Source organism: Melospiza melodia, chromosome 1, assembly GCF_035770615.1.
Source record: "Melospiza melodia melodia isolate bMelMel2 chromosome 1, bMelMel2.pri, whole genome shotgun sequence".
Classification (NCBI taxonomy): domain Eukaryota; kingdom Metazoa; phylum Chordata; class Aves; order Passeriformes; family Passerellidae; genus Melospiza; species Melospiza melodia.
The window spans coordinates 136,859,934-136,886,585 of NC_086194.1; the positions used below are offsets into that span (position 1 = coordinate 136,859,934).

The 26,652-nt window shown below is 40.8% G+C and overlaps 1 protein-coding gene across 6 annotated transcripts in view; it reads left to right on the forward strand.

Annotated features, from left to right (window-relative positions):
- The window catches only part of CHD7 (chromodomain helicase DNA binding protein 7), a 132,450-nt gene that overhangs the window by 33,367 nt on the left and 72,431 nt on the right, over positions 1 to 26,652 (forward strand). For all 6 annotated transcript variants that reach the window (XM_063169233.1, XM_063169261.1, XM_063169270.1 and 3 more), the window contains one exon: positions 8,067 to 9,927. In XM_063169233.1, the coding sequence (XP_063025303.1) occupies positions 8,242 to 9,927 (1,686 nt within the window). In that variant the 5' untranslated portion in view covers positions 8,067 to 8,241. The remainder of the gene's footprint in view (positions 1 to 8,066; positions 9,928 to 26,652) is intronic.

Here is a 26,652-nt window from a genome sequence, read left to right on the forward strand (position 1 = left end):
AGAAAATTTTAAATTTGTAAAATTCAGTATTTGGGTCTTGGGATGGTCTCTAAGTCCCTTCCAACCCAAGGCATTCACTGTGTGTTTTCATTTAAAATACATTAGGAAATGCTGATGCTATCTTTTTCTAATAGAGACAATTTGTAATATTTTCCTGGTATAGTATGTAATAATTTTTTTCTTTGCTGAAAGGCTCAAGACCGTATGCTTAGGTGTATGAGGCAGAAAGGATCATCAATACTGGAAGCTGAGTGAGAGCTTAAGCTCAGATGTAGGATAATTTCATCTTGCCACATGTAAAGAGTGTAAGGGAGGAACTACCATTTTGTTCCTGAGTCCTGCATGGGTTCTCCTTAGTCATAAAAGTAAAAACTGGCTTTTCACTTTGGGTGCACAGGGTGTATTTATCTTCACAGAAATGAGTGTGGATGTGTGGTTCCCGTACGAGCGCAGACTGCGATCTACCACTATTTATGAAGAACACATGTACAGGAAAATGACTCTTAAGTACAAGTCATAAATTGAAATGATTATAGAATCTACGTGGACAAATATACCATGTGTGGTATCGGTAGACTGTAATTTCATCAAGTGGTTTTTCAGACTTCATAAACTATGAATGAAACATGATTGTATTGGCCTTGTAACAGGTAAAGTAAAATATAGGGTCTGGCTACTTTAAAGCGCTCATAATTCTATGGCTGGAAATAGCCTTTTGGGATACGATTAAGTCTTAAAACCTGACTGATTAAAAAAATACATTTCGGTGAAAATCACATGTTCAGAAACTCTGGGAAACATTTGAGTCTCCACCTCATGAATTTTTACAGTTCCCAACTTTCTGGGTGTAAACACCACGAGCTGCCTTCGGCGAAAGGAGCGGGGAAGGGCCCCGTGTTGGTTAGAGCTTCGTCACCCCTTCGGTTATTCCGTTGTTTTCAGCGGGTTTTTCCCGGTTTTTGGTGGCTCGGGCTTTGTTTACTTGGGGGGCCGTGCCCTGCCAGGCCCGGCCCGGCGCTGCCGTGCGGCGGCCATGCCGCCCTGCCCTGCCCTGCGCAAACCCTCCCGTTCGCCGCGGCGACCTCTGCCCTTTTGTATCCTGTGACACTCAGCCTGTCTTTGTGCTCAAGTTTATCCATGATGGATACGTTTCCCTCCCAATCGCATATGCCGGGAGCCCGGCGGAGCGAGCAGATAAATTATTTTCAGCTGCAGGCCCGGGCTGGGGGAGGAGGGCAGGAGGGTGGCGGGGCCCCTCCGCGCCCCGGCCCAGCAGGACGGGGCGCAGCCTCCCACTCCCCCGGGAATATGCAAGGGGATGACTCTCGGGCCTCTCAGATCCTTTTTAAATGCAAAAGAATGTAGGAAATTGCCAGATCAGTTGGTTAATCAGTGACAACTGCAGTAGGTGCACAAAAAGCCCGGAGCCATCGCTTGCACGGGGTGTTTTTTCAGCGCCCCAGCGGGGTCGCCGCTGGCCCCACCTCTTGAACACCCGGGCCGGTTTAGTGTCAGCTTGAGAAGGGAATGTAATTGCGGGGAGATTTCTGGGTGACTGATGGCGACAATATAGGTCTCCTCCGTGACACCACCGCCCCGCTGGCCCTGCTAGTGCTTTGTGTTCGCCTGGCCATCGCACAGCCGCGGAGCGCTGAGCGCTCAGCTCGCTGTCCCCAGCCCACCGGAACAAGGCAGCCGTGCAGCACATACAATTTTCCGTATTTTTTTATTAATGTTGGCTACCCTGCTGCCTTGTCATGGTCAAACCTCATTAAGGGGTCACATTAAGCATGTTACTGCTCCCCTTTATGGAGTTATTTGTGAGGTTAGCACCTCTGTCAAATGTTTTGAAGAGTATTCCTGAAATATTTTTGTGACCGCAATTGCTTCTCTTACTTATCTGGGACTATTTTTAGATGAACCATCTCACATCTGTGTTTTAAACTTACGTTTGGAGAGAGGGTGGTCATGCAATGAAAAAGGCCTCTTAAAATTCCAAGTTACGTAACACTAGAAGTGAAGTATTTCTAGATTAGGCCTGTTCCCTCTTCTCTCACCTCCTGTTTGTAATGTACTACTTAAATGTAAAAAAAATGCTTTTCCTTCTTTTTTTTTTTTTTTGTTGGTTTTTAAAATTTTTAAAAATTTATTTAATTTTTTTATATTCCTCTGGTTACCTCCAAGTATTATTATATTCCTCTGAGGCCTCCAAGTATGTGCTGTAATAAATAGCTCTAAACTTTCTTCTTTTTCTTCTTATCAGGAAAGAAAAGACATGCTGAAGCTTCTTCTGTGATATTGTAGGTGCTGGCTTGAAATTAGCAGTGCTCCCCTGTTAGGGCGAAGAGTTTGCAGCCCAACTGGTATGGTGAATGCCTTGGTGTGATGTAACAGCAAGGCTCAGTGGGTTTGCATCAGAGTCCTCCTAAGTGACGCTTTTGTGGTCTCCTATCAGAGCTCCTGGGAACTTGAATAACGTAGGATATTGTTTCCAAATGTGTGGCACAGGCTGAACTCTGGGCTGGTCATTCCTGCATCAGCTGCTTGACAGCAGCAAGCTGCCAAATATTCGAAGGCTGTAGTGCCCTCAGTTGCCTCGGTGAAAGCCTGTTTTTGCCAACGTACATCATACATCAGGGAAATAAAATCCAATCTGGCTTTTGCGGAATGATTTTATGAGAAATGTAGGATTTCATGGATTTCTTGGCAAAAAAATCTTACTGAATATTATTCATGGCATTTCAGCTGATTGCACATTGGCAAAACCTGTGACCTTTGAGGAAAGGCACCTAAGGTTTTCTCTCTTTCCTCCCTCCCCCCCTTTTCTTTATTTAACAAGAGACATTGACAGTCTTTAATTTGCTACTCAAATTCTCGTCAGGATGTATTTCTGTGAAGAACTAATGGAATTCTACTAAGATACAGGTGAAAGCAAACTTTTAAGAAATGCTTAAGTAATATTTGCTGATGCTTCCCACTAAGTTAGAATACTCCTGAAGTGCATCAGGTCATTCTTTTCATCTTTGCAAGTCCTGTCTTCCTTTCCTGGGACGAGGGGGAACGAGATTCCTGCCATCCTTTGATGTCTGAACTATACGAACTTAATTTTTAACACAGCTGTGCTGTGTGAAGTGCATAGTAGGAAAGCATTCTAAGTGAATTAAAAAAAAAAAAGGTCTTCAGGCATTCAGGAAACCAAGTTTCTTTGGAACCTGCAGTCAGAAATGATGTTGCAATCACTTTACAGGTCTGGTCTTATATTTTGGCTAATCTATATGCAGGAGGAGCGTACCATGCGTGGTGTCTGTGACAGCAGTGAAAAGTAAGCATTAAGCACGTAGGAGATGAGGCATGCTTCCCACAGACATGGTCAGGCACTTGCATAACTGTCCTGGCATCAGCAGTGCTGTGTGCTCAGTAGGTGAATGAGGTGAAATGTAAAAGCCTCACCAGCCATCTTGCTCAATTTGAATGTCTTGTCGTGACTTTTGCTATGTTGTCATGGCGTTACATGTGTTTATGAAGTTTTTGGTGAATGTTTTCCTTCAACTTTGTGAGTAAAATAAGAATGTGACTTTCATTGCTGTCATTTATGTCATGTCCTTCCATGCGGCAAACGCTTAAATTACTACCCCTAACAGCCAGCAAGAGCTTAGCAGTTTTGAAAAGCAGTTTAAATGTGCAATGTTTAAATGCAGATTTAGTAGACTAATGTTTAATCCTACATTTTGAGGCTCTGGTCTCAAAATGACCTTTGGCATGGTGTTGTTTTTAGCATGAGAGGTCTTTTTAGCCTAGTTCTTCAAAATAGCATGGTATTTGTGGTGTTTATTGCATTGTATGTAAGGGCATACTTCCATTATGTGAGTGGCTGGTTTGTTTGTGTCTGTCAAGTACTTCAGAGTTTTGTCAGAGCTATCAACTAATAGCTGTAAAAATACAACTCTGCATGACACATGTCATTTCAAGCTTGGAGCAGTCAGTATTAGTTGCCTTCTCACCTTCTGTTTATTCAGTTTATTTGCTGCACAGCCAAATGCTGCTGAATTTCTTCTGTAGAAGGGTTGATAGCTGAATCAAGGAACCTGTTGATTTACAAAATGTTCTTTTGAATGCCAGAATGTGAGGATGGTGTGGAAGGCATGGGCATCTGTGTGCTGCCCTTGCTGCTGCCTGGTCTTGACTGCCTGGATCTACTGCTTTGGGAGCAAAACTAATGAAGTTCAGGTTTTTAGTGTCTGCAGCCCTAGATAAGTTATGTGTGTGCAGCAGCCAGTTTAGCTCTACTTATGAAAGTGGGAAGCTGCTGAAGACAACTGAGTTGCATGAAGCTTTGGAATATTAAGCTGGACAATGGTTAACTACTACTTAAATTTGAGATTTAGCTGTTTAAGACTGGAATGTTGCAAACTGGAGTAAATGTAAGCTTTGTCTGTTGAGACAACAGGGTTGTTAAGCAATTGACTGTGTCCTGGTGGTTGGGATCACACCACTGCTTTGAACAGAAGCAGGCTGCCTAGGCAGCCTTAACGAAATATATTCATTGACTCTTTAGGTCAGTCTTCTTGGAGCCATCTTTCATGTTAAGGAACAGAAAAGTGATAGAATTTTATAGCAGAACCTGTATAGTTTAAGATAGTAATAAAAAATAATCACTGTCTTGTCATACATTCTTACTTTGTTTCAGCTATCCACCTTTCTAAGGGTTCAGATACTCTTCACTTTGTACCCAACAAACACTGCTTTTGTGTATGTTGATTTTAAATTGCAGGAATGTAGAGAGGATGTGCCATCCCTTATTTTGAACTATTTAATAAAAAAAAAGACTATAAGGTGAGTTTATCACTGTTAGTCTTGCTGTTAGTATATCTGCCTTTATGGGGAAGTGAACAGTGGTGCTGAATGAGTATTTTACCTAGAATTATTGCTTTATGCAGGTTCTGCTTTTGTTTATATATTGGCTTTCTTTTGTTTTGAAAGAAGCGGACATAGTTGCAACCTCAAATAAGGCTGTGACTCTTGTGACTTGCTTAACTACCTAAATGTCTACCCTGTTATAATGGAAGGTTGAGAGGTTAGTAGGTAATTCCAGTATTGACTATTTCCTTATCAAAACATTGGTTAATTATTTTGATCAGGCTGTAGCTGCTACTGTCTTTCATGCTTCAACAGCTGCTGTTAGCCATATATCACATCAGAGGTGTGACTTTTATTGGGGAAAGTAGAATAAGGTTTGGCGAGAGCACAACTGACTGTTAAGGGCTGTGGTCATTAAATTTGAGGCTGGACTCACATCTGAAAAAATACTCCCAAAATCTGAGAGTTCTTTACCGTGGACTTATGCTGTGTTTCAGACATAGTAACTTTAGCACCCAGAGCTCAAACATGAAGTCGGTTCCTGCCTCAGATAAAAATGCAGATCTAAAATCACGTAATGGCAAGCAGTGTTTTTGCTCTTAATTTAGATGATGGATTTGTTTGTTTACAAGCTGCATCATAAACTTAAAGGTTACTTTTCTTTAGAAAGAGTGTGTGCTCAGGAAGCAGGGTGAATGCTAGGTTCCCTAGCACATCTCCTGCGTTGTGAGGGACAGCACTTAGTCCAAACCTGCAAATTGGGATGGTGTGAGTTGAGCAAAGTGTGTTTAGTAAAGCAAAAGCCTTACCCTATTTTAATTTGGTTCTCTGGGTATATTAGCAGATCCAAGCTACTGTGAGCTGATGTTGACAGTTATCAGTGGCTGACGTGCCTGAATTTTATTGGGCGCTTGTCAGCTGAAAAACAGTAAACAGAGCAGGGTCAAATGCCTGCTTGATGCTTGTAACCTTGTTTCTGGAGATGCTCTGTTGAATTGTTATAAAGTTTCATTAGTGCTTTAGGAGAGTAGAGCCTTCTTGTCTTAAAAAATGGTTCTTTTAGCAGGCATGATTTATATAATGAAATGAGTGGAAATTCTTACATGTTCTTGACTGTGTGGCTGTTTCTAGTGGATGGGTGAGACTTACTCGGCTCCAGTTTGATATTGCCCAGATTACATCAGTGCTTGGGAGGTAACAGTGTGTGTGTGCTCTGCTTTTTAGCATTTCCAGGCAAAGAGGCTGTTCTGTTGGAGACTGTCAGTACACACTGAAGTCCAGCTTTAACAGCTCCTGATGGCAGTGAGCATCAGTAGTCGCAGTGCCAGACGTCCTTGAGCCATCAGGGATCTTCACCATGACTGCAGTCTGCTCTGGAGCAGTCTAATAGCAAAAGCTTCTTTTGGTGAAGGGGATTCCTTCTCACCTTGTTGAAATTTCCTTATGGTGTGCTCTAATAAACTGAATGAGGTGGTAAATATTACAGATGGCTTCTGCCTAATAATTGAAATGAAATAAAACCAAATAGATATTAGGAATATGAAGATGGCTCATAGGAGTTTACCTCCAAGTGATTTAGGAAGTGTTAATATCCCAGCCGAGCACTAAAGAGATTTAAGAGTGTGGTTTTAAAGGTGACATTCAAATGCTATTTTAAGAGGAGTGATAAATGCTTGTGCCTTTCCTCTTGCCCTCTGCTTCATGCTGTAGAAGGTCCTCTTGACAGTGGCTACAAGAAGGGTAATAAATGTGCTGATATTTTTCTCCCTAAAACTTGTCTGGAACAAATACCCTTCAGTCAAACAGTCTGGCCTGGCATTTTGTGCCCAAAGTGACTGAAAGCATCTCTCCACCACAAAAGAATGCAAGATGTGAAAGCATAAACTTGTAAATCTTCTTTACTTTGGTTGCTGGTTAAGGGCAGTTGGTATCTGCAAGCAGAGTCGCCACTGAATTACAACCAAGATACAAAAATACTTGCTAAATGTATGGGCTCCCTTGACTATTGTCTTAAAGTTTATTTTGCATGTAAGACACAGTGTTCAAAATTTTGATTTTTATGAAGAAAAAGACAGCATTAGACTACCTTTGCCCATAAAAAACTGATCCAAACACATCTTGGGAGCTCTTGCCGGAAGAGGATAGGGGACACATTTTGGAATAGATCATTCTTCTCTGTGAGATCAGCCTTCCCTGAATGAGAACTTTTCTGAGTCTGTTGTTACTGTGTTGTTGCTTTTTGCTTTTTATTCCCCAAGTCCAAATGTGTACCTTGTTAGGTTAGCTTTTTGTCAAGTCATTTTGCCATTACTAATTTTCTTGAGTGAGTATTCAAGTTTTGGAGACAACAGAACTTCAGTCTTGCAGAACTTCAGTCTTGCAAACTGCTGTAGTTGCAGTAGTAGCATGATAACCTAAAGATGAGTAATGAACTTCATTGATACTATTCTGTGTTACCATCATAAAGGAAATTAGGAGAAGGATTAAGAAATCCACCCTATCATATGGTGAAGCTTGTAAATTTGATTTTCTTACACAAATTGAGCATATAGCTTTGTGGAAAGGGGGAGAAATATTGTGTCTTTTAGTGTACAAATTCACTAAATTAGGCTAAAATGCGTGTTTAAAAAAAAATTTTAAAAAATCCCTTCCTAAAGGCTGAGTCTTGGAGTTTAGTCTGTACTTAGTGGGTCATCTCTATATGCATTTGAAAAATCTGTTGTGCATATAGCCAACTTTAGTTCATCGTAGGACCTGGCGCTTCTGCTTGCTCATCTGATTACGCAGCTCAGGGGAATAAGGTTAAGGACATGCTGTTGGTAACTAGAGCGTTTTCAGGGCTTTAGTTCAGCAGATGGGCTGCTCAGCTATATTCATACATCTGCCTACCTGCTGTGGCAGCTGCTGCTGCTGCGTGTTGTGTTCTTTTGTTCTGTTCCACCCAAGAAAGGAGCACTAGGAAGTGTAGTGAATGGATTAATTTAAGGTTAAGACTAGTGTTTTGCTTGCTTCCTAACTCTCTATCATAATAAAGCTTTAAATAAAGCTAATGAATCCTTTGTAATGTGAAATAGATTTTTAAGATGTATTTCAGGGGGCTGAAAGTAGCTAGCATTTAAAAAACAGTCAAGTATGTTTTCTTTATGTTGCCTGATGCTATTTATTTTAATATCTTCTTCTCTTTCTCCCCCTTCCCCTGCGTTTTCTAGGAGCAGTAACCAGACTTTGCCTGACACTGCGTGGTCCAAAAGAATTAAGGAAATATGGAATGACATGAAGGAGATTAGTTGAGGATTAAAGGCTTTGAGGACAAAACACCTCACCGAGGTGAAGCACAGACTAACATTCTGGTTGTAGCTCCAAGGAGCTGCGTGCTGAAAAAAGATGGCAGATCCAGGAATGATGAGTCTGTTTGGAGAAGATGGGAATATTTTCAGTGAAGGGTTGGAAGGTCTTGGAGAATGTGGATATCCTGAAAATACAGTGAATCCTATGGGTCAGCAAATACCCATGGATCAAGGATTTCCCACTTTACAGTCATCTCTTCATCATCCTCCTGCAAATCAAAACCAAGCCAAGTTGACCCATTTTGATCACTATAATCAATACGAACAGCAGAAAATGCACCTGATGGATCAGCCGAACAGGATGATAAGCAATGCCCCTGGGAATGGTATCACGTCTCCTCATTCGCAGTATCACAACCCTCCAGTTCCTCAGGTTCCTCACAGCAGCGGTGCCGGTGGTCAGATGGGAGTCTATCCCGGCATGCAGAACGAAAGACACGGCCAGCCCTTCGTAGACAGTGGCTCCATGTGGGGACCACGGGCAGTTCAAGTGCCAGACCAGATAAGAGCACCGTACCAGCAGCAACAGCAGCAGCAGCAGCCGCAACCCACACAGCCGCCACAGGCACCCTCCGGACCCCCTGGGCAGGGCCATCCTCAGCACATGCAGCAGATGGGAAACTACATGGCTCGTGGTGATTTTTCAATGCAGCAGCACGGTCAGCCGCAGCAGCAGAGGATGAACCAGTTTTCTCAAGGCCAGGAAGGCCTCAATCAGGGAAACCCTTTCATTGCCACCTCAGGACCTGGCCACTTGTCTCATGTGCCCCAGCAGAATCCCAATATGGCACCTTCTTTGCGACACTCAGTCCAGCAATTTCACCACCATCCCCCTACTGCTCTCCATGGGGAATCAGTAGCCCACAGTCCCAGATTCTCCCCTAATCCTCCCCAGCAGGGTGCTGTTAGGCCGCAAACACTTAATTTTAGTTCTCGGAGCCAGACGGTACCCTCACCTACTATAAACAACTCAGGGCAGTATTCTCGATATCCTTACAGTAACCTTAATCAGGGATTAGTTAATAATACAGGGATGAATCAGAATTTAGGCCTTACAAATAACACTCCAATGAATCAATCTGTACCAAGATACCCAAATGCTGTCGGATTTCCATCAAACAGTGGTCAAGGACTAATGCACCAGCAGCCCATCCACCCTAGTGGCTCACTTAACCAAATGAACACGCAAACTATGCACCCTTCACAGCCTCAGGGAACTTATGCCTCTCCACCTCCCATGTCACCTATGAAAGCAATGAGTAATCCAGCAGGTACACCTCCTCCACAGGTTAGACCCGGTAGTGCTGGAATACCAATGGAAGTTGGCAGTTACCCAAATATACCCCATCCTCAGCCGTCACACCAGCCCCCTGGTGCCATGGGAATTGGACAAAGGAATATGGGCCCCAGAAACATGCAACAGAATCGTCCATTTATGGGTATGTCTTCGACACCACGGGAGATGGGTGGGCACATGAGACCAAATGGTTGTCCAGGTGTTGGCCTTGCAGATCCACAAGCAATACAAGAGCGACTAATATCTGGCCAGCAGCTTCCTAGTCAACAGCAGTCTTTTCAACAGCAAATGCCAACCTGTCCTCCCATGCAGCCTCATCCAGGGATACATCACCAGTCTTCACCACCCCCACATCCTCATCATCAGCCTTGGGCACAGCTTCACCAGTCACCACAAAACACACCACAAAAAGTGCCTGTCCTTCAGGTAAGCTACTTCCAATTAGCAGAAAATGTTTTAAATGACTGTAAAGGCCTTTCAGGATACACAAGAACTATGGTTTCAAAACTGTTGCCCCTGTTCATCTCCCCTGTTTGTTATTGGTTGTGTGGCTTTCTTGGTGTACAGAGGCTGAAGGTAAAATGATGTTTGGGTATCTTTCTAACATCCTTATAGTAATTGTTATAGGGTAACATTATGGATAGACCATAACGTGGTATGACAACAGGACAAGCAGAATGCGTATTATTTTTTTCTTGTTGGTTCCTTTGGGGAGAAGATGGAAAGCACGTGTGAGAAGTGTCATTTAATTATTCAATTTTTGTATTTGCAACTTGGAGGAAGAAGTGTGTGTTATAATGTGTTTGTTTTGGCCAAACCAAGATCTTTTTTTTAAATCCTAAGGGAATGTTCTGTGGTTTTAAATGAAGGCTTAAATTGTTACATGTGAAAAAAATTTCTGGCGTGAACTTCTTTAGCACTAAGTAATGAAACCAAGAAGTGACGGGGAAACAGTTTATACAAGGAGAAGACAACATTGTGAATCAGTCTGAAATTAAATCTTCTGAGGCTCAAATGAAATGTTAAATACAATGCAAGTTTTATTTTACTGTGGCTTTGATCTGCCAGGTTTCGATGGCTATGTATTGCTTCCATGTCATTTTTCAATTAAAAGCTAAAAATGGTAAAACATCTTGATCCTCTGTGGCTTAAGAGGTTTGGCCATGTGCTAGTATGTTAACCTTCAGCCGAAAAAGTGCTTTTTGGAATCTTCACATTTGCCATTGCTTGCCTTTGACTCAGTCAGTCAGAATTCAGGAGGTTTTGGTACCGGATTAATTAGTGGTCAAGATATTAAAGATTTACTAATTTTATTTTTTTTTTCCCCGATCGGTCAGTAGTTAACGCCAAGTAGCTCTGCCCATAAATATTTGGAGACAATTGTTGGAATGCAGCGGTAACGACGCGGTGCTACAAAACACGTAATAAATGATAAAGGCAGCTGTCGTGGGCAGCGTGGCGGGCCTGCGCGCAGAGCAGCTGCTCGGCCGTGCCCTGCGCCGCTGCCTGCCGGCTGCTCCCGCTCGCTGCCCCGCACAGCGTGAGCCGGCGCTGCTGGCGCTCAGACGCGCGCTCTGCGGACGGGCAGCTGACAGGGAGTGCTGCGTGGAGCAGCTCAGCAGCTGGGACAGGCTTCCACATTCCCCGTGGAACAGAGGAGGAGGAGGGGGACTAAGCCGGGCAAGGGGAAAAGTGCACTTTCTCTTGAGGGAGGCTCTCTTAAAGAGTCAAAATATATCTTCAAGACCATCTTTCTTTTCCCTGCCTGCCTCAAAGTTGGCTTGAAATTTTAGATGTCTCTTCCTCTCTCTGCATTTCCACACACAGACTTTGTTTGGAGAACTTAAATTACAGGTCTTGCATGCACGTGGAGTTGTGTGTTCCTGTCTGAGACAGCAGCTCTTGCCAGTGCCTCCTGTTACCAACTGTGTGGGTAAGCAGGATGAAAAGGAGAGAGATCAAGACTATAGGGAAAAAATGTAAAGAATGAGTGAATATTTGGGAAGGTGGTAATGACAGCACAGGGAAATCAGTACAAAAAGGGTAGGAATGAGAAAAAGAAGTATAAGACATATTTTTTACTCTAAAGATGAGAGCTGAAGCATCTAGTAGAAAAAACATGAAAGAAAATTATAGAAGTAGTAACGTAAGACTTTTAAGACAGTAAAGGAACAAAAACCAGTGTCACTAGGATCTTTCCTAACCCATGATGGTGGAGATGTGGGAGGAAATACTTGAGGTGGGACTGTACCCTAAAGCAGTGGTATTCTTCACCAGCATGAATTCCTTGTTTTCATCTGCCCATCCAGTAGGCCTATTTTTGGCATTAAAAGGTGGTTTGGGAGAAGAAAGTTTACTTGAAAAATGTACAAGCTTGTTAAATGTTCTTGGGACATTTTTTCCCCTTTAATCAGTGAAGAGGTTAAACACAGACAGCTCAACCCTTAAATAAGCTAAGCAACCTATTACAGAGTGCTGAACTGCAAATGAATAGCTTGAAGAAAGGTAAGTGCTGAAACGAAATAATTAGAGGAAAACCACATGATAACTCCAGTTACTTGATTAAAATCAGTAATTCAGACAGTTGTAGCAAGCCAAGTAACTTCTCTCTTAGCTTATTTCTGTTAAGGTTTTATCTGGTAAAAGTTACTGTTCATGTACCTTCCCATTAAGTAATTAGTTTGAGCCCTGACTGTAGTAATGAAACTCTTAACAGGCAGGCGTTTCCCCCTAGAAAACTGTTTGGATGAAATGAGTATTGTTCAAATCAACGAAAACTTAACCCCTCCCCACCCCCTGGGGAAAAAATGCAGATGTGTGAAACCCCTGCTCTTCAGCCTGAATAGAGTTGGTAGCTCTCCTGTGTCATGGTTTTCCTTTCATGTCAGTAGGCAGAAAACTGTTCACCAAAGAGCAGTTATTTAAATGACTGGTTTGTTTTTTATTTGTATAAAATGAATCAACAAAATTAATATAGTCAGTGAAAATGGAAATCACTATGTACTTTAAAATCAACAGAAATCATCTTAGTAATTATTTTTCAGTGATTTGAAGCTAGCCTTATCATGGGAAGACTGTAATACTTGTGGTTAACCAAATTACTGTTTTGTTGTTAGATATGTTGGAAGGAAAGTGAAGTTCTTTTGCTTTTAAGTTGAAAGAAATTGCTGTGTTGATTCCAAAGCTTGTTATTTCTTTTTTTGTGTGGAAAACTGCAAATTATTTTGGCTGTGAGATGAAGCTGGTGATTGACAACTCATCTGGTTTTGATTAATAGCTGAAAACTAGACATGGTTGTTTAGGACTGTGTTAGCAGTGAGCTGCTGGCTTCAGTGGAGTTTGATAGACCCATAAGAACCACTGCAGTGTTGGAGTGTTCAGTCAGTGTGCTTGGTTTGTCAGGCACTCCTTTGAAACACTTTTCACTAAAAGTTTTTGGAAGAGCTTGGTGGCCATGGAGTAGGAAGGCTGGTTCTACTGTGGCAGAGCCATCCACCAAGGAGCAAATCATTGCCTGTTTTCACAGTGGAGGCATCTGTGTTGGGCTTGTGAGCTTGTGTTCTCCAAAATACTCATAAATGATCTGGAGAAGAGTGAAAAGTCAGATGGGAAAATTTGCTACTGCTGTTGATGTACCCAAAGCAGAGTACCAAATGCAGATGTGGTGAAAAGCCTAATAAGAATGAAATAAAATAATTAGAAATATAATAGAAGAGTCAATTACTTGCCCACTAAGTTGTGTGAGTCAAGACATGGCTGCGGAGGTTTAGATTGGATATTTGGAAAATTTTCATCACAGAAGGGGTTATCAAGCATTGAAACAGGCTGCCCAGGGAAGGTAAAAAGTTGCCATTTGTGAAGGTATTTAGAAGATGTATACATGTGGTGCCTAGGGACATGTGGACATGCTTTAGTGGTGGACCTGACAGTGCTGGGTTTACAGTTGGACTTTGTGATCTTAAAGGTAATTTCCAACCTAAATGATTTTATGGTTCTGTGGTGCTTGAGTAGTGAAATGGCAGGCAAAACCATCTCTTTAGGAACAGGTCTCAGTGTTGGATGGCTGTCTGAAAATGAGCTATAACAGTTAAAGAAATAAATCAGTAGGAACTGTAATGAAAGTAGGAGAGAACAAAACAAAGATTATTACCTGTATGTATGGTATGCTGGTGAGGCAAATGCTGTGAAGTTCTGTGTTCCTTCCTCAGACCTCAGAAAATACAGCAACACTTGAAAAAGCTGGTGGGGGCAGGCTGGGGGATGCTTTAGTGGGGGAAGGAAGGAGAGAGGTGGTGAAAGCCTTTAAATTGTCAGTGCTACAGGTGCATGAAGAGGATGAATGCGAAGTAAGGGTTGTTTGTCACCTGCTTTTGTCTCCTTGAATTCTTTTTAGGTATTCAGCAAGTTGTCACGTGATGAGTTCAGAACTGAACATTAAGATGCTGATCTCTGAGATGTTTCACAGAAAAATGCATCATCATTTGATAAACATAAAGGCACCACATTTGGCTCAGCAGATCTGTGCCATACATAAGTGACTGAGAATTTGTTACTGGCTTGCATCTCCTGTATGCATGTCTGGTTCTTGTCCTCTTCCACACACTTTATCAGAGGTGATATCAGGTTAGACAGGCCTTTGGAGCCTAATGCTATGCAGTTGTTCTTACATATCGTTATTTTCAGAGCATTTTATTGGTGATAGAGGAAGTGTAGGAGTTTTCGTTGCCAAGAATAGGCTGTCCTGGGTGTGTTGTTACACACAACTTATTTACCCACAGCTACTGTGTGGGCTGAAGTTTCGAGCTGTATTCATTAATCATGTTCCACAAATGCAATCCACATTATTTATAGTCAAACACAGGAGTATTTAAATGACAAACAAGTATGGTATAGCCTCCATGCTTGGCTAAATGGGAGAGCTCCACAATAGGCACAAACAGTGTTGAAGGATTCTGGGTTGCAGTGTCCAGGTTCTGGTGGAGAAGGAACTAGTTTTGTGTGTGTGTTACCGGTTCACTGCCAGGTTTGTTCTTCTGGCCTTATTATCTGTGGGCATGTGACTTTGCTTTAAATCATAACTCATAGCTGTGTTTGGTATGAACACATTCTTTTGAAATTTCCTGCCCTCCCTTGCAGGGGAGGAGGCAGGGAAAGTCCTGCTGAGTCACCAGCTGGGTCACCCCTTTCACAGGCCCTTCCTGCAATTTCAAACTCTGTGTTGCTGCCTCAGTTTAATTTATACTTGGATGTACGTGAATGGAAAGGGATGTTAATGAAAACTATAATCATCTGTATTGGTTTGATGCAATATTCTAACCTGGCAGAAAGTAGAGGTTAAATCAGTTTCTGCTGGCACACTAAAATGAAGTTTATTCTCTCCTGGGTTTTTGTTTTAATGCCTAATAAGAAGTGATCGACTCTTTGCTGTCTTCACATGAATTATCTTTCAGTATTTCCTGTAACTTTATGTAGTAACAAATGATGCCACTTGAATAGTTAGGATTATTCCCATAAATAATATTCATAAGCAATTTCCCACATCTCCAGAGAGAGCTGCTGGCTTTTTAATCCCTTGAGTATTTAACTTTTGGACTATTTTTCTGTTGATAAGTAGAACAAATCAAATTCATTTTAAAAAAACCCTAGAAACACTATTGGTTACTTTTTGTTTTGATGCAGAGGTTATTTCACATGACTGCTAACTGGTCTTGTGGGGTACTGTGTATGCTGCATGTTCAGCAGAGTCTCGTGGCTGCCTGCCCCTGGAAATTCTAGTTTCCTTTTTCAAGTGTTCACAGGCCAGCAAAACAGTGTATGATGGCAAGATTTCTGAAACTGCCAGACTAAATGGAATTAAGAACCCACTAATACTGAACCTTTATTAGCTACAATTGTATATTAATTTTATGTATAGATAAGCATAAATGTGTGTGTATTTCTATAGTACATATGGAGACAATCTAGGCAAAATAATAGGTAGTGGATAGCAATGGGAGAGAAAAAGGGAAGAAAATCCATAGTATTCATATTAAAGTAAAGGTTGATAACAGTATTTTTGTCTTAAAAGTTTACAGGCTTCTGCTGTATTTTGTTTGGGCTCTGAAGAATTCTTGTATTTGAGCAATGTAAGCAATGTAATTAAGTAAAATTTTCCAACTAAAAGGAAAACAGACTGTAAAATCTAGCTTTGGTCAGAAGTGTTGAAGTAATTTCACCCCCGTGGAGTAGAATTTTCTGTTACACTGATAACTTGATCCATCTGTGAGTGAGTTTCCATGCAGGTCTCTCAAAGGATATAATATTGTGAAGTACTGTGTCCAACAAAAAGTTCACATTCTAAAACTTGCAGTTGTATTCCAGTCTAACAGTTATTATTAACATATCCAAAGGCTTATTTCTTCCTCACCCTTGGAAAGGCCATGTGTGCTTTTGTAAATAAAGTGCTTGCAGTGATTTTTCAGTGAGTTGGCCTTTGGGCCAAAGATTTGTAGTTTTGAGGTGGTTTTGCTATGAACTTTTTGGTCTTTTTTACTGTTGAGGAGGCACAAGCTACTTCAAGAGTACTTTTTCTCTCAGGTGCCATGATTTAACTGTGATGAAAATAATTTGTGCCATTAAATTGTCTGCTCTGAAGTTTTGGGTAAAGCCAGTTTGTAGCATTAACATGAAAACATAAGTCTGCATCAGCATAGTGATTTGTAGGTTTAAGAGTTACCCAACTTGTTCTTCAGCGTGGGTATTTTGAAGGTTTCTGTGAGATGTAGATGACACCTGAATGTATTGTTTCCTGAAATCATTGGCATTTTCTGAGGAATCACTGAACTAGCAAAGTTTTTGAATTTATGCTGCTTGTTTAGTACTTCAGTATTGTGTTATCATGTGCTGCTGATGCTCACTTCCAGTGGGACTTGACAGCTGTCTTGCTTTCCCTTGGTTGAAGATGTTGTCCTACTTTATATTTATTTGAACAAATTTTAATCTGTTGTTTCAGAGAAACTTTTTTTCATCATTGAAAGCTGGTAGTCTAATAAAAACCCTCATGTCTGTGTCATCATCGACCTACAGACACAAGGATTGAAAATCAGGGCAAATGAAAGGAAAATGCTTGATTTTTTTTTTCCTTGATTTTTTTTTTTTAAATTTCATTAAATACAGTGGCAGTCTTAATAAAGAACAAGTTGCAGGTGAAGAAATAAGTTCCTTTCTTTTTGTTGTGGATCCTTGTCCTGGGATTCTGTCCTGCTCTTTCTCATGGAATTTGAGGCATCATTTATTTTAAGCTGTCTTGTCCTTGCTTGTATCTTGAATGAAAGTGTCACAAACTTTTATAAGTGTTCTTATTTCCTCTGTGGAGTAAATTGACACTGTGGAGTGTCAATTCCCACCATGATGGGACACCATCACTTTGAAGTGTAATTTGTAACTTCTGTCTGTAGAAGTTGTTTTCTCTCTCAGTTCAGTAAGCCAGTGCTTTTCACTTTTGAGTTTCAGATTTCCGTTCTTTTTAACTGTGTGATGATACATGTGTTTTACTGGTGACAATGTAGTCTGGATTTGGGGAAAAAATTCAAAACACTTGTTTGATTTTTTTTTTTTTTTTTGAGATGCTATCTGTAAATATTTATAGACTTCTCCAAAGAGTTGTAAAGTGTGGTAGCTAAAGAGCAAGGTTTGACACCTGTGAGTGGTTAAAGCATTGATTTGTACATCTATTCTTTTAAAATATTCTCGAATTTGCCAGTGTGATTTAAAGATGGTGAAGCTGCTTCCTGGAAGCTGATAGGAGCAGAGTAGGAAGTGTGGGCAGGAAGCAGTGATCAGGGAAAGGCTGAGCCCATCTGACAGAGCAGTGCTGAACAGCAGGAACGGAGAGGAAATGGCCAATGTCTGTGTTAAAATGGGGACAGAGAAGTTTAGGGAGTCACTCCACCTCTCTCTGCTTGAGTCACCTGCCTCTTGAGCCCTTGCCAGAGGCAGCCATTGGGCACAGTGGTGCCTGTTACTGCTCTTGTCACTGCTTCAGGGTGTACCTCTGTGTCACCCTGCTGTGGGCACGTAGCCCACTCACAGCTTCCCAGCATGGATAGCTGTGTGAGCTCAGTAACTCCCAGTATCTAATCTGCTTTAGAAAAATCCCCAAAAAATGTGCAGTGAAGGTGGCTGTGGTCTGGGATACAGAACCTTTGCTGCTTCTTTGCGCCTGCCTGATCATTTGGTGAACGGGCTTATCTGGCCAGGTCATGTTCCTGGCAGCTCTCCATTGTGTGACCACAGGATCACCCATGTTGGTGCTGTAGGAGTGGGAATGCTTGCTGGGGCAGAATGGGGACTGCCTCTTCCTCTGGCAGTGAGCTTTCAGGCCCTTTAATACCCTTGCACAGCTTGTTTTTTTATAGTACCTGCCCTCAGTAACCAGCCCTTGAGTCCTCTCTCAAAATTTCTGTTAGAAGTCCTAGAAAGCTTTGTCTTTATTGAATTAGTTACAAACAGGCCACATTCCAGCTTCTCCCAGCTTCCCTCTTACTCCACACAAATATTAATGACTAATTTGATTTCAGGAGTGTTTTCATTTTTACAAAAACGGGGCTGTTTTCCAACTAAAGTATTTGCAACTGTTCTGTTATTGAAGAGGTGAAAGAATATCCCCTTTCTACCAAAGAACTTGGCACAATTTCATTCAGTGTGTGTCATTGAGGATGCTTCCAGTGCCAGTTAGTGAATTGTCTTCTTTGAGTACTGAATGGGATTTTTTTTTTCTGGCATAGAGAATTGTTTACCAGCATGGCAAGAAATAAAACTCAGATTAATTTTTTTAGTCATCTTTGTGAGGAAGCAGAACTGAGAGATAGGATGACTAAGTGATCTGTGTGTTTGCTCTTTCCAGAGTTTATAAATGATTCTTTTTGATTTTGCTGTACTTTATACATTACCTATTTAGTTAGAATTTTCTCTCTTCCTGGCAAGACAGGTGTAGCCAATAGTGCTGCCTCTGTTTATGAAGAGGAACATAGAGATACGGCCTTAGATTTTGTTATTTATTCAAAACTAAAGTTCATAAAAACCCCAATTTAATTCTTACTCAGGTGTCTGTTACTCTAGCATGTGCCCCCTCTTTGCTCTCTGTCACTCCTTCCAGTATTACTCTTGCTTTAGAGTGCAACTCAAGAAGACTGAGATGACCAGTCTTAACAGTTAAAAGCAGAAAATCCAACTTCTTGTGTAGGAATTTTTGTAGTTGTAGAGGTTAGTGTGAGAGTAGTGCAGTTACACAAGATGGGGAAGAAAAAAGTGGATCTCTGATTTTTCACTGTTGGGCTGTCTTTGTTCCTTTGCTTTTGTTGTTCCTCAGCACCAAAGACTGGGATGCAGCTCTTTCCTGTAGTCATCCTCAGTGATTTTACTGTGTTAGCCAAGCTTAGGGGAGAGAGCAGCTCTTGTGTGAGGCTGAGCAAGCAAAATATTAAGCAAAATATTAAGAACTTCTGGGAAATGGGTTCATATTGCATGGGTTGCTGCTGTAGAAATTAAATGTTAAGAAATCGCAGGCTGATAGAATGACTTGCATTGGAAGTGACCTTAAAGAGGATCTAGTTCCAACCACCCCACCACAAGCAGGGATGCTGGAGTGGGTTAACCCTGGATGGATGCTGCCCACTGGATCAGGTTCCTCAGGTCCCCATCCAACCTGGCCTTGAATGCTTCTAGGGGTGGGGCATGCACAAGTTCTCTGTGCAACCTGTTCAGTGCCTCTGTACTGTCTTGAGGAAGGAATTTCTTCTTAGCATCTAATCTAAATCCACTTTTTCAGTTAAAACAATTCCTCTTTGCCTGTCTAAAAAGTTGCTCTTCTGCTTTTTTTATAAACCCCCTTTAAGTACTGAAAGTCCATAATCTTAACTTCCTAAAGTCATGATTTCTGAATCTTGGCAGTTTTCTATGGCATAGTATTAATCTTTTCATTTTGGAAAATTGCAAGTATTTGTCGTCATGAATGCAACACTTACACTTCAGTATGCAAACCCAAATGTGCCACTGATACATTGCTATAACATTGTAGGAAGTGCCAAACATTTTTTTAGCAAACGTTTATTTAGGCTTTAACTTCCACTTTCTTTTTAATATTGATATTAAAATATGAATTTGTTTATATTTTCTTAAATGTAGTCTCTTGTTATTGTAGTTGTAGAGGAAATTTTCATATTATACTTGAGTTCCCAATGTATACCCACTTACAGTAGACTTTTTTTATAACAGACTGAATAATTTAATTGGTTGAATCAGAAAAAAATAGTCCATGTTAATTGTGCTAGCTAAATTGTGTCCTGTTATGTCTCTGTAACTCCCACTAACATGACTACAGTGACTGAGAAGTTAATAGTTCCACAGATTTTTGGATGCAATTTTCCTGGAAGAGGAGAGAGGATTAATAGCAAACTTTCTAATGTCTAGTAGTCAATATGAACTCTTGTTTTTTCCACTCTGCTTTTACATCTCCTTTCTCTCCAGATGGCCCTCCATCCACTTGCATTCTGGTACTTGGTATCTTTTTTGGCCCTGCAAGATGCTGATAAGTGTGATAATACTGCAATTTTCCTTACATGTGAGCACTGGATGATATGAAGTCCTTAATTTTATTTTTGGAAGAAATCTTTCTGTACCAGCCAATTGTTGCTAAATATAGTGAGAGGCTTATAATACGCAGTGAGTGTTTGAATTTAAAGCAACACCTTACCCTAAAAAGTTGACATCACAGTTTACTTGTACAACTGTGTATGAAATACAGTCATTAAAACTGGTCTAAAACTTTGGGCATTTTGGCATTTGTGTCTGTCTTTTAATGGGATCTTGCAGATGTCTGCTGGGGCAAGCATTGTCACAGACGGACATAGGGACACATGCCTGCAGTACTGGAATACTGCTTGGTTGTGTTTCTCTCTGCAGGCCTCCCTTTAAATACTTCAGAAAAACTTATTGAAAACCAAATAATACTGTACCTAGGGTATTTGATTGGGACTGGGAGAATTTTTGCTGCCTGACACAGATTGGTTGTTTGGTGTCAGTATTTCAGTGTTCCTGGTGGGTGTGCTTGAGGTGCCCTGCAGCAGTGGTGAGTTTCTGCAGTTCCCTGCTGCTCTGTACAGCAACACCCAAAAATGTAACTCAGAAACTGTTATGGCAGCCAGGGGTAAGTTAAAAGTGTTGCTTTAGACACAGCTCTGCAACTGTAATATAACATTATGATATAACCCCACATTTAGAGCTGGTATTGCTGTAGGCGTGTCTGATTTAAGATCTGCCTATAGGGCTTTTTACATTTTACTATAGGTTGTGTTAAGAATGTCTGGAGCAAAGATACTAAAGATATTTGCACTAAAGATAAGGTGTTTCATAGAACAATGTTAATCAAACTGGTTGGAGAATCTAAGAGTTACCTCAGTTGGTAAATGAAGTAGATGTTTGTCCACAGAAAATGAAGCGTGAGATTTTTGGTGAGGTTTTTTTTCTTGTGTTTTTGATTTTGTGTGTGTGTTTTGGGGGTTTGTTTGTTTGGAGTTTTTTGTTTGTTTTTTATTTTGCACTTTGTTTTCCATCCTTCCCATCTTCCCTCCAGTTCTAATGACACATTCTGATTTAATTATTAGTTTAGTTCAGTTACTAGAGGAGCTGGGGAAAGGCCTACCTTTGACATGCCACAGCTAACATATTCAAAGGCTATCTTCATTTGCTGCTGTGACTGTAGAGTCTGAGATCTTTGGCTCTTTGACATAAATGGCTGTTAGCAGCAAATAGAACATCAGTGGATTTTTATCAAATCTGTGGTTTCAAGCCCATTTTGTCATATTGAAGTTAGTAAAATAGTGCAATGAAAAGGCCATAGGGAGAACTGCTGTCTTCCCACCCCATAAGAAAAATAGAATTGATTACTGCTACTTACTTCTGATTTTGTATCACATGTGTATCTGTTAAGATTTCTTTAAGTTGATATTTCCAAACCATGGACTCTTATACCTCTAAAGTCTCTTGCAGACTACTCTTATGTGGCCTGGGAAAGTTGATTAAGGAGAGCAGATTTATATGATAAGCAGCAGTATGCATGTGGGAAGTTTATTAGAACAATTACATGTCCACTATTAGAAGCATGCAGATCTTGGCAACAGGAAAAAAAAAGGGGGAAGAGGGAAATTTGGCAGAACAGAATTCTATGGTGTAACATCGATCTCACTTCTGATGGGATCTGCTCAGGCTGGTGTCTGAAATGACAGCGGTTGCATCTCAGTGTCAAGCAAAATGCAGAGACTGCCTGTCCCAGAAAGTGTATTGTGACCAGTACTGCTCAGTGTCTTCATCAATGACTTTGACAGGGAGATCAAGTGCACCCTCACCAAGTTGGCAGATGACACCAGGCTGGGTGTGGAAGTTGACATACCTGAGGTCCAGGATGCATCCAGAGAGAGCTGGACAAGCCAGAGGAGTGGGTCAGTGTGAACCTCATGAGGCTGAGCAAGTCCAAGTGCGAGCTGTTACACTTCCATCAGGGTATCAGTTACAGACTGGGGGCTCAATGGGTGGAGAGCAGCCCTGCTGAGAAGGACTTGAAAGTGCTGGTGGATGAAGTACTACACATGTGCTGGCACCACAGAAAGCCAGTCATATCCTAGGTTGCACCAAAAGCAGTGAGGCCAGCAGGTCAAGGGAGGTGATTCTGTTCTGCTCTGCTCTTGTGAGATCCCACCCGGAGTGCAGCATCCAGCTCTGGGGTCTGCACCACAGGGGAGGCATAGATCTCTTGGAGTGAGTTCAGAGAAGAGCACAAAGATTATCAGAGGCCTGTAATTCCTCTCCCATGAGGAGAAGCTGAGAGAGTTGGGGTTGTTCAGCCCAGAGAAGAGAAGGCTCTGTAGAGATGTTATTGCAGTCCTTCAGTACCTAAGGGGAGGGGCTTGTAAGAAAGATGGGTACAGACTTTTAGGAGGTCTTGTTGTGATAGGACAAGGGGTAATGAAAGAGGACTGGTCTAGATTAGATATAAGAAAGACTTTTTTTTTTTTTTATAGTAAAGGTGATGAAGCAATGTAACAGGTTCCCCAGAGAGGTGGTAGATGCCCTATCCCTGGAAATGTTCAGTGTCAGGTTGGATAGGCAATCTGATTGAGTTGAAGTTGTTCCTGCTTATTGCAGGGGGATTTGACTAGATTGCCTTTAAAGTCTTTTCTGACCCAAGCCATTCTATTATCTCTCCAGGAGGGTGTTCTCTGTTGGCTCCTGATGGTGTATCCATACCTCACCTGAAAGTTATGGATTGTATAGTGCCAGCTTTTTTGGAAAGGCCATGAAAGGACCAGTGTTACATTTGTTATGTGTTATATTTGCCTTTTGCTTTGAAGGGATCTGGACATAGCTGAGCCTTTTCTGGGGGATTGTAAGATTTGTTGTGGGAAGTGTCAGCATGTAACCAAAGTTACCTGAGTTTGACAGGTCAGTATTAGTAAGCCACCTAGAAAAAATGGCTTTAGCCTATGATATGTACCCTCCATATCAGTTAACTTCTTCCATCAGATAACCTTTGTGTAGCTTGAATCAGTGGGAATTTGTTGGTGGGTCACACAAACACGATCACTGTTTCCATTTCAAAGGGTGGAACTATGCAGATGGTAACATGCCTGGGGTTATGGAGGTGACCACAAACCTCCTCTGTCTTCCACCCCCACCATCCTGGGTGAGATCCTCCACGTCTGCCTGGAGCTCTGCTCTGAGGGGTGCCTGCCTCAGAAGCTCTGCCTCGAGTTAGCATTGCTTATTTGCCAGCTCCTGCACACTTTCTCGAATGTCAGCTTGACTTCTGTGGATTTACAAGTTCTCAAAAAAGCCTTTGAGTGTCTTCTGTGTTACTTTGTCTTCTAATAGATCTAGAATATAACCTCTGCAGCTTCACTATGTGACTTCCTGCATTTAAAGGGTTTTTACTGACTATATCTAATTGGATAATTTTTAATTATCCAAGTTTCATGCAGAAACTGTGGGGACTGGTACATAAAAAGCTCACTAGCAGTGCAAGTGAAAATGCTTACCTTGCTTCAATGCTAGAAAACCACCAGTTTATTTCTTGCAAGTTAAAAACACAGAATTACTTAAATCTTGATCACTGTCTTTTCATTTTAACTCAGAAATCTGGTCTGTGAGTTGTAACTGCTGAAGAGGTAGATGCTTGTATTCATAAGTGAAACAAAGAAAACATTGTGGGGCAGAAAATAAATATCTAAGAAAACTTGAGTTGTAAGTAGTTGAAGTAAGATCTGCAGGTTGTCTTGCTTTTTCAGTCATCAACTGTAAGATCACTAGTAGGTTTAAAAGATGAAAGTTTTTGCTCCTTTCTGTCTCTTTTAAGTGTCTCTACATCAGTTTGTATCAAACCTAGGGTAAAACAAAGCAGTTCTATAAACCACTCAATTCCCCAATGGGTGGGGATAGAAGAAGGGTATTTAGATTATTGATTAACTAGTCTGGAGAGGCCTCAAAGCAGGCTGTGGACTTCTGGGCTGGGAGCTATGGGGTAATTTCTATGGAAATAGTTCCTCTTTTTCTGAGGGAAGAATTTATTCTATCTTCATTTATCCTCATTGATTCTGATCTCTTGTATTAGGGATGTGTGTAGGAAGCTCTTGAGGAAGAACAAGTTTTGCAACACAGCATTAGAAAGAGCTGAAATTCTCTTTGGAGTCTTTTTAGTTGCAAAATTCTGGTTGACAGGGTAAGACACAGGCCCAGCAACTGGATACTGGCTCCCTCCTGCACTAACCCACTCCTTACAACTATGTCCCTAATACTGAAATGATGTAACTGTGTAAATAAACAAATGATGGATGATCAGTAATTTAATAAATTGCATACTTCTGTTTTTCTCAAGTCTCTGTTGTCTGGAGTACTTGAAAATAAAAATGACTTTGGCAATCTTTGGGAAAAATTGTCCAAACCCAGGAATAGAAAAGTTACTGCAAAAGAACACTGATAACTGTGACATCTTTATTTAAAAAGCAGCCCTTTCTATTTTAAACAGCATTGTTGCATATGATAGTCATGATACAAAGACAATTACTTGCCAAAGAAAAAATTTTATTAAAACAGGCATTTGGAATTGCAGAGATTTTTTTGGGGGGTATCTGAGCAGTCACATTCATAGCTGTGATCACTTAAGGTTGTGTGTGATGTAAGGCTTGTAAACCAGGTAATACTACAGGGCTTTTTCTGACTGTTTTGGCCAGTGTAGTTATAAAACCTTTTTGGGTAGCCAGCCCCTTTTCTCAGGTTTGAAGATAAAATTCCTGTGAGCAGGAGCTTGTTTTACCAGCTCTATTATCTGCTTAATAGATGCTTTCTTCCCCAAGAAAATTAAACATAAGTGGTTTTTCTAAGCATATTTAGCTTTCTTCTAGTTAAATATTCTAGTTTACTAGCATGTTTGATGTTTGTCATATTCCAAATTGGATTTGCTAAAATGCATTTATTTTTAAATGTAAACAAGATTTTGATGTTGATTTTTACTGTTCCCAGTCATTAGAAGCAAAGTACTTGTAAAAGGTTGTCTGGGCCATTGAGTTGAGCTTCTAGCTGTCACATCTGCCATCTTATGAACTGCTTTTCTAAACCTCATCAAGGTCAAAGAGCACTTGGCTTTTGCTTCCAGTATTCCTGGTTTTTGAAATTCTTACTCAGATCAGTTTGAATGTTGAACATCTGACTGTCCTAAATTTATTGGAATGCCGGTTTCATACTGAATTTGCTCTGGTGTCATTTTTACCCATCTTAATTATTTTCATTTACTGTATTAGGATCCGTCAGTGTTTTGATAAATAGCAATCTATCTAAAGTAAGTTAAATTCCCTTTGGACTTCTTCAGGATAATCTGTCATTGTACCTGAGGTGTGATTGTTGATGATGTGGGTGATCAGAATTTTGTGCAATGCTGTATTCTGGCACAAATACTTCTCTAGGTTTACTGGAAGCAATCTTGAGAGGCAGTTGAATGTTTTAATTTTTTAATTTTTTTTTCTTCATTGTACATCCCACCAGTTGTTTACAGACAGTCCTATGGTTTAAGTACAAATTGTTTTGATCTTTAGCTACACAGTCTTACATTGTTTTATGTAAGTATATATGAACTTTTTAAAGTCGGGGTAATAGAATGGCGAAAAATTTACAAGTACTGAAATATTCAAGTTTGGAAATGCCTATGAAAAACTGATTAAATTTGAGAGGGCTCTACACTGATGGGCTTAATTTCTGTGTTAGTGTTTTGAAGTGAGTTCTGAGGCTTTCACTTAAAGCTAGGATGGTGAGTAAGCACAAGCTGCTGTACTGCTAGGAGAGACATTCAGCTGTGTTATGCTTAAAGGACACCTTCCTTACCAATAACATTTAAAAATACTAATTCTCTTACTCATCTGTAATCCTCTTCCCACAGCTTGAGCTCAGGACTATAATGGAACCTATTATGGGGAAAAGGTCTATGACTCAGCCATTGAGACATGCAAACTCTTGGCTTCTTTAATTGGCGTCATTAAATCTTTAGTAGTTTTTCTCTCATAATATATAGGTGTCATTGATATAAAATACATCACTACTGAAGATATATTGTACCTTTTGCTCTTTGATTTCTGTGACTTGATCAACCATAGGTGTTCAAAGGCTGGTTAATCCGACTTTTTTAGAATTACTGCTTAACTATTTGGGAGTGTATTGAAAACAAAATGTAAGAGGGCCATTGATTAAATCATTACTTTCTAGGTTATTTTCCTTTTCTATATAGATGCAGGAGAGGAAAAAGGAAAAACCTGTCTTTGCATTGTGTTTTATCTTCATAGAAGTTATTTAACTTGAAGACTGGGTATCTTCTACATGACAGGATGGGAGAAGTTAATTCTTGAGCATATAACCAGGGGAGAACTGGCTTGATGTAGGGAAAAAACCCCTTTTTTTTCCCCCGTGTTGCAGGCTGGTTTTGGGGTTGGTTTGGCAGCTTTTTGATTGTGTTGATTTTCTTGTACTGTATTGGAAAGCGAACGTGGAAACAGCTGTAGTTTGGGAAGGGAGTGAGACATCATGAGAAACAATTTAAACACTGAAAGTTAAATGTTTGAATACATATGTATATTT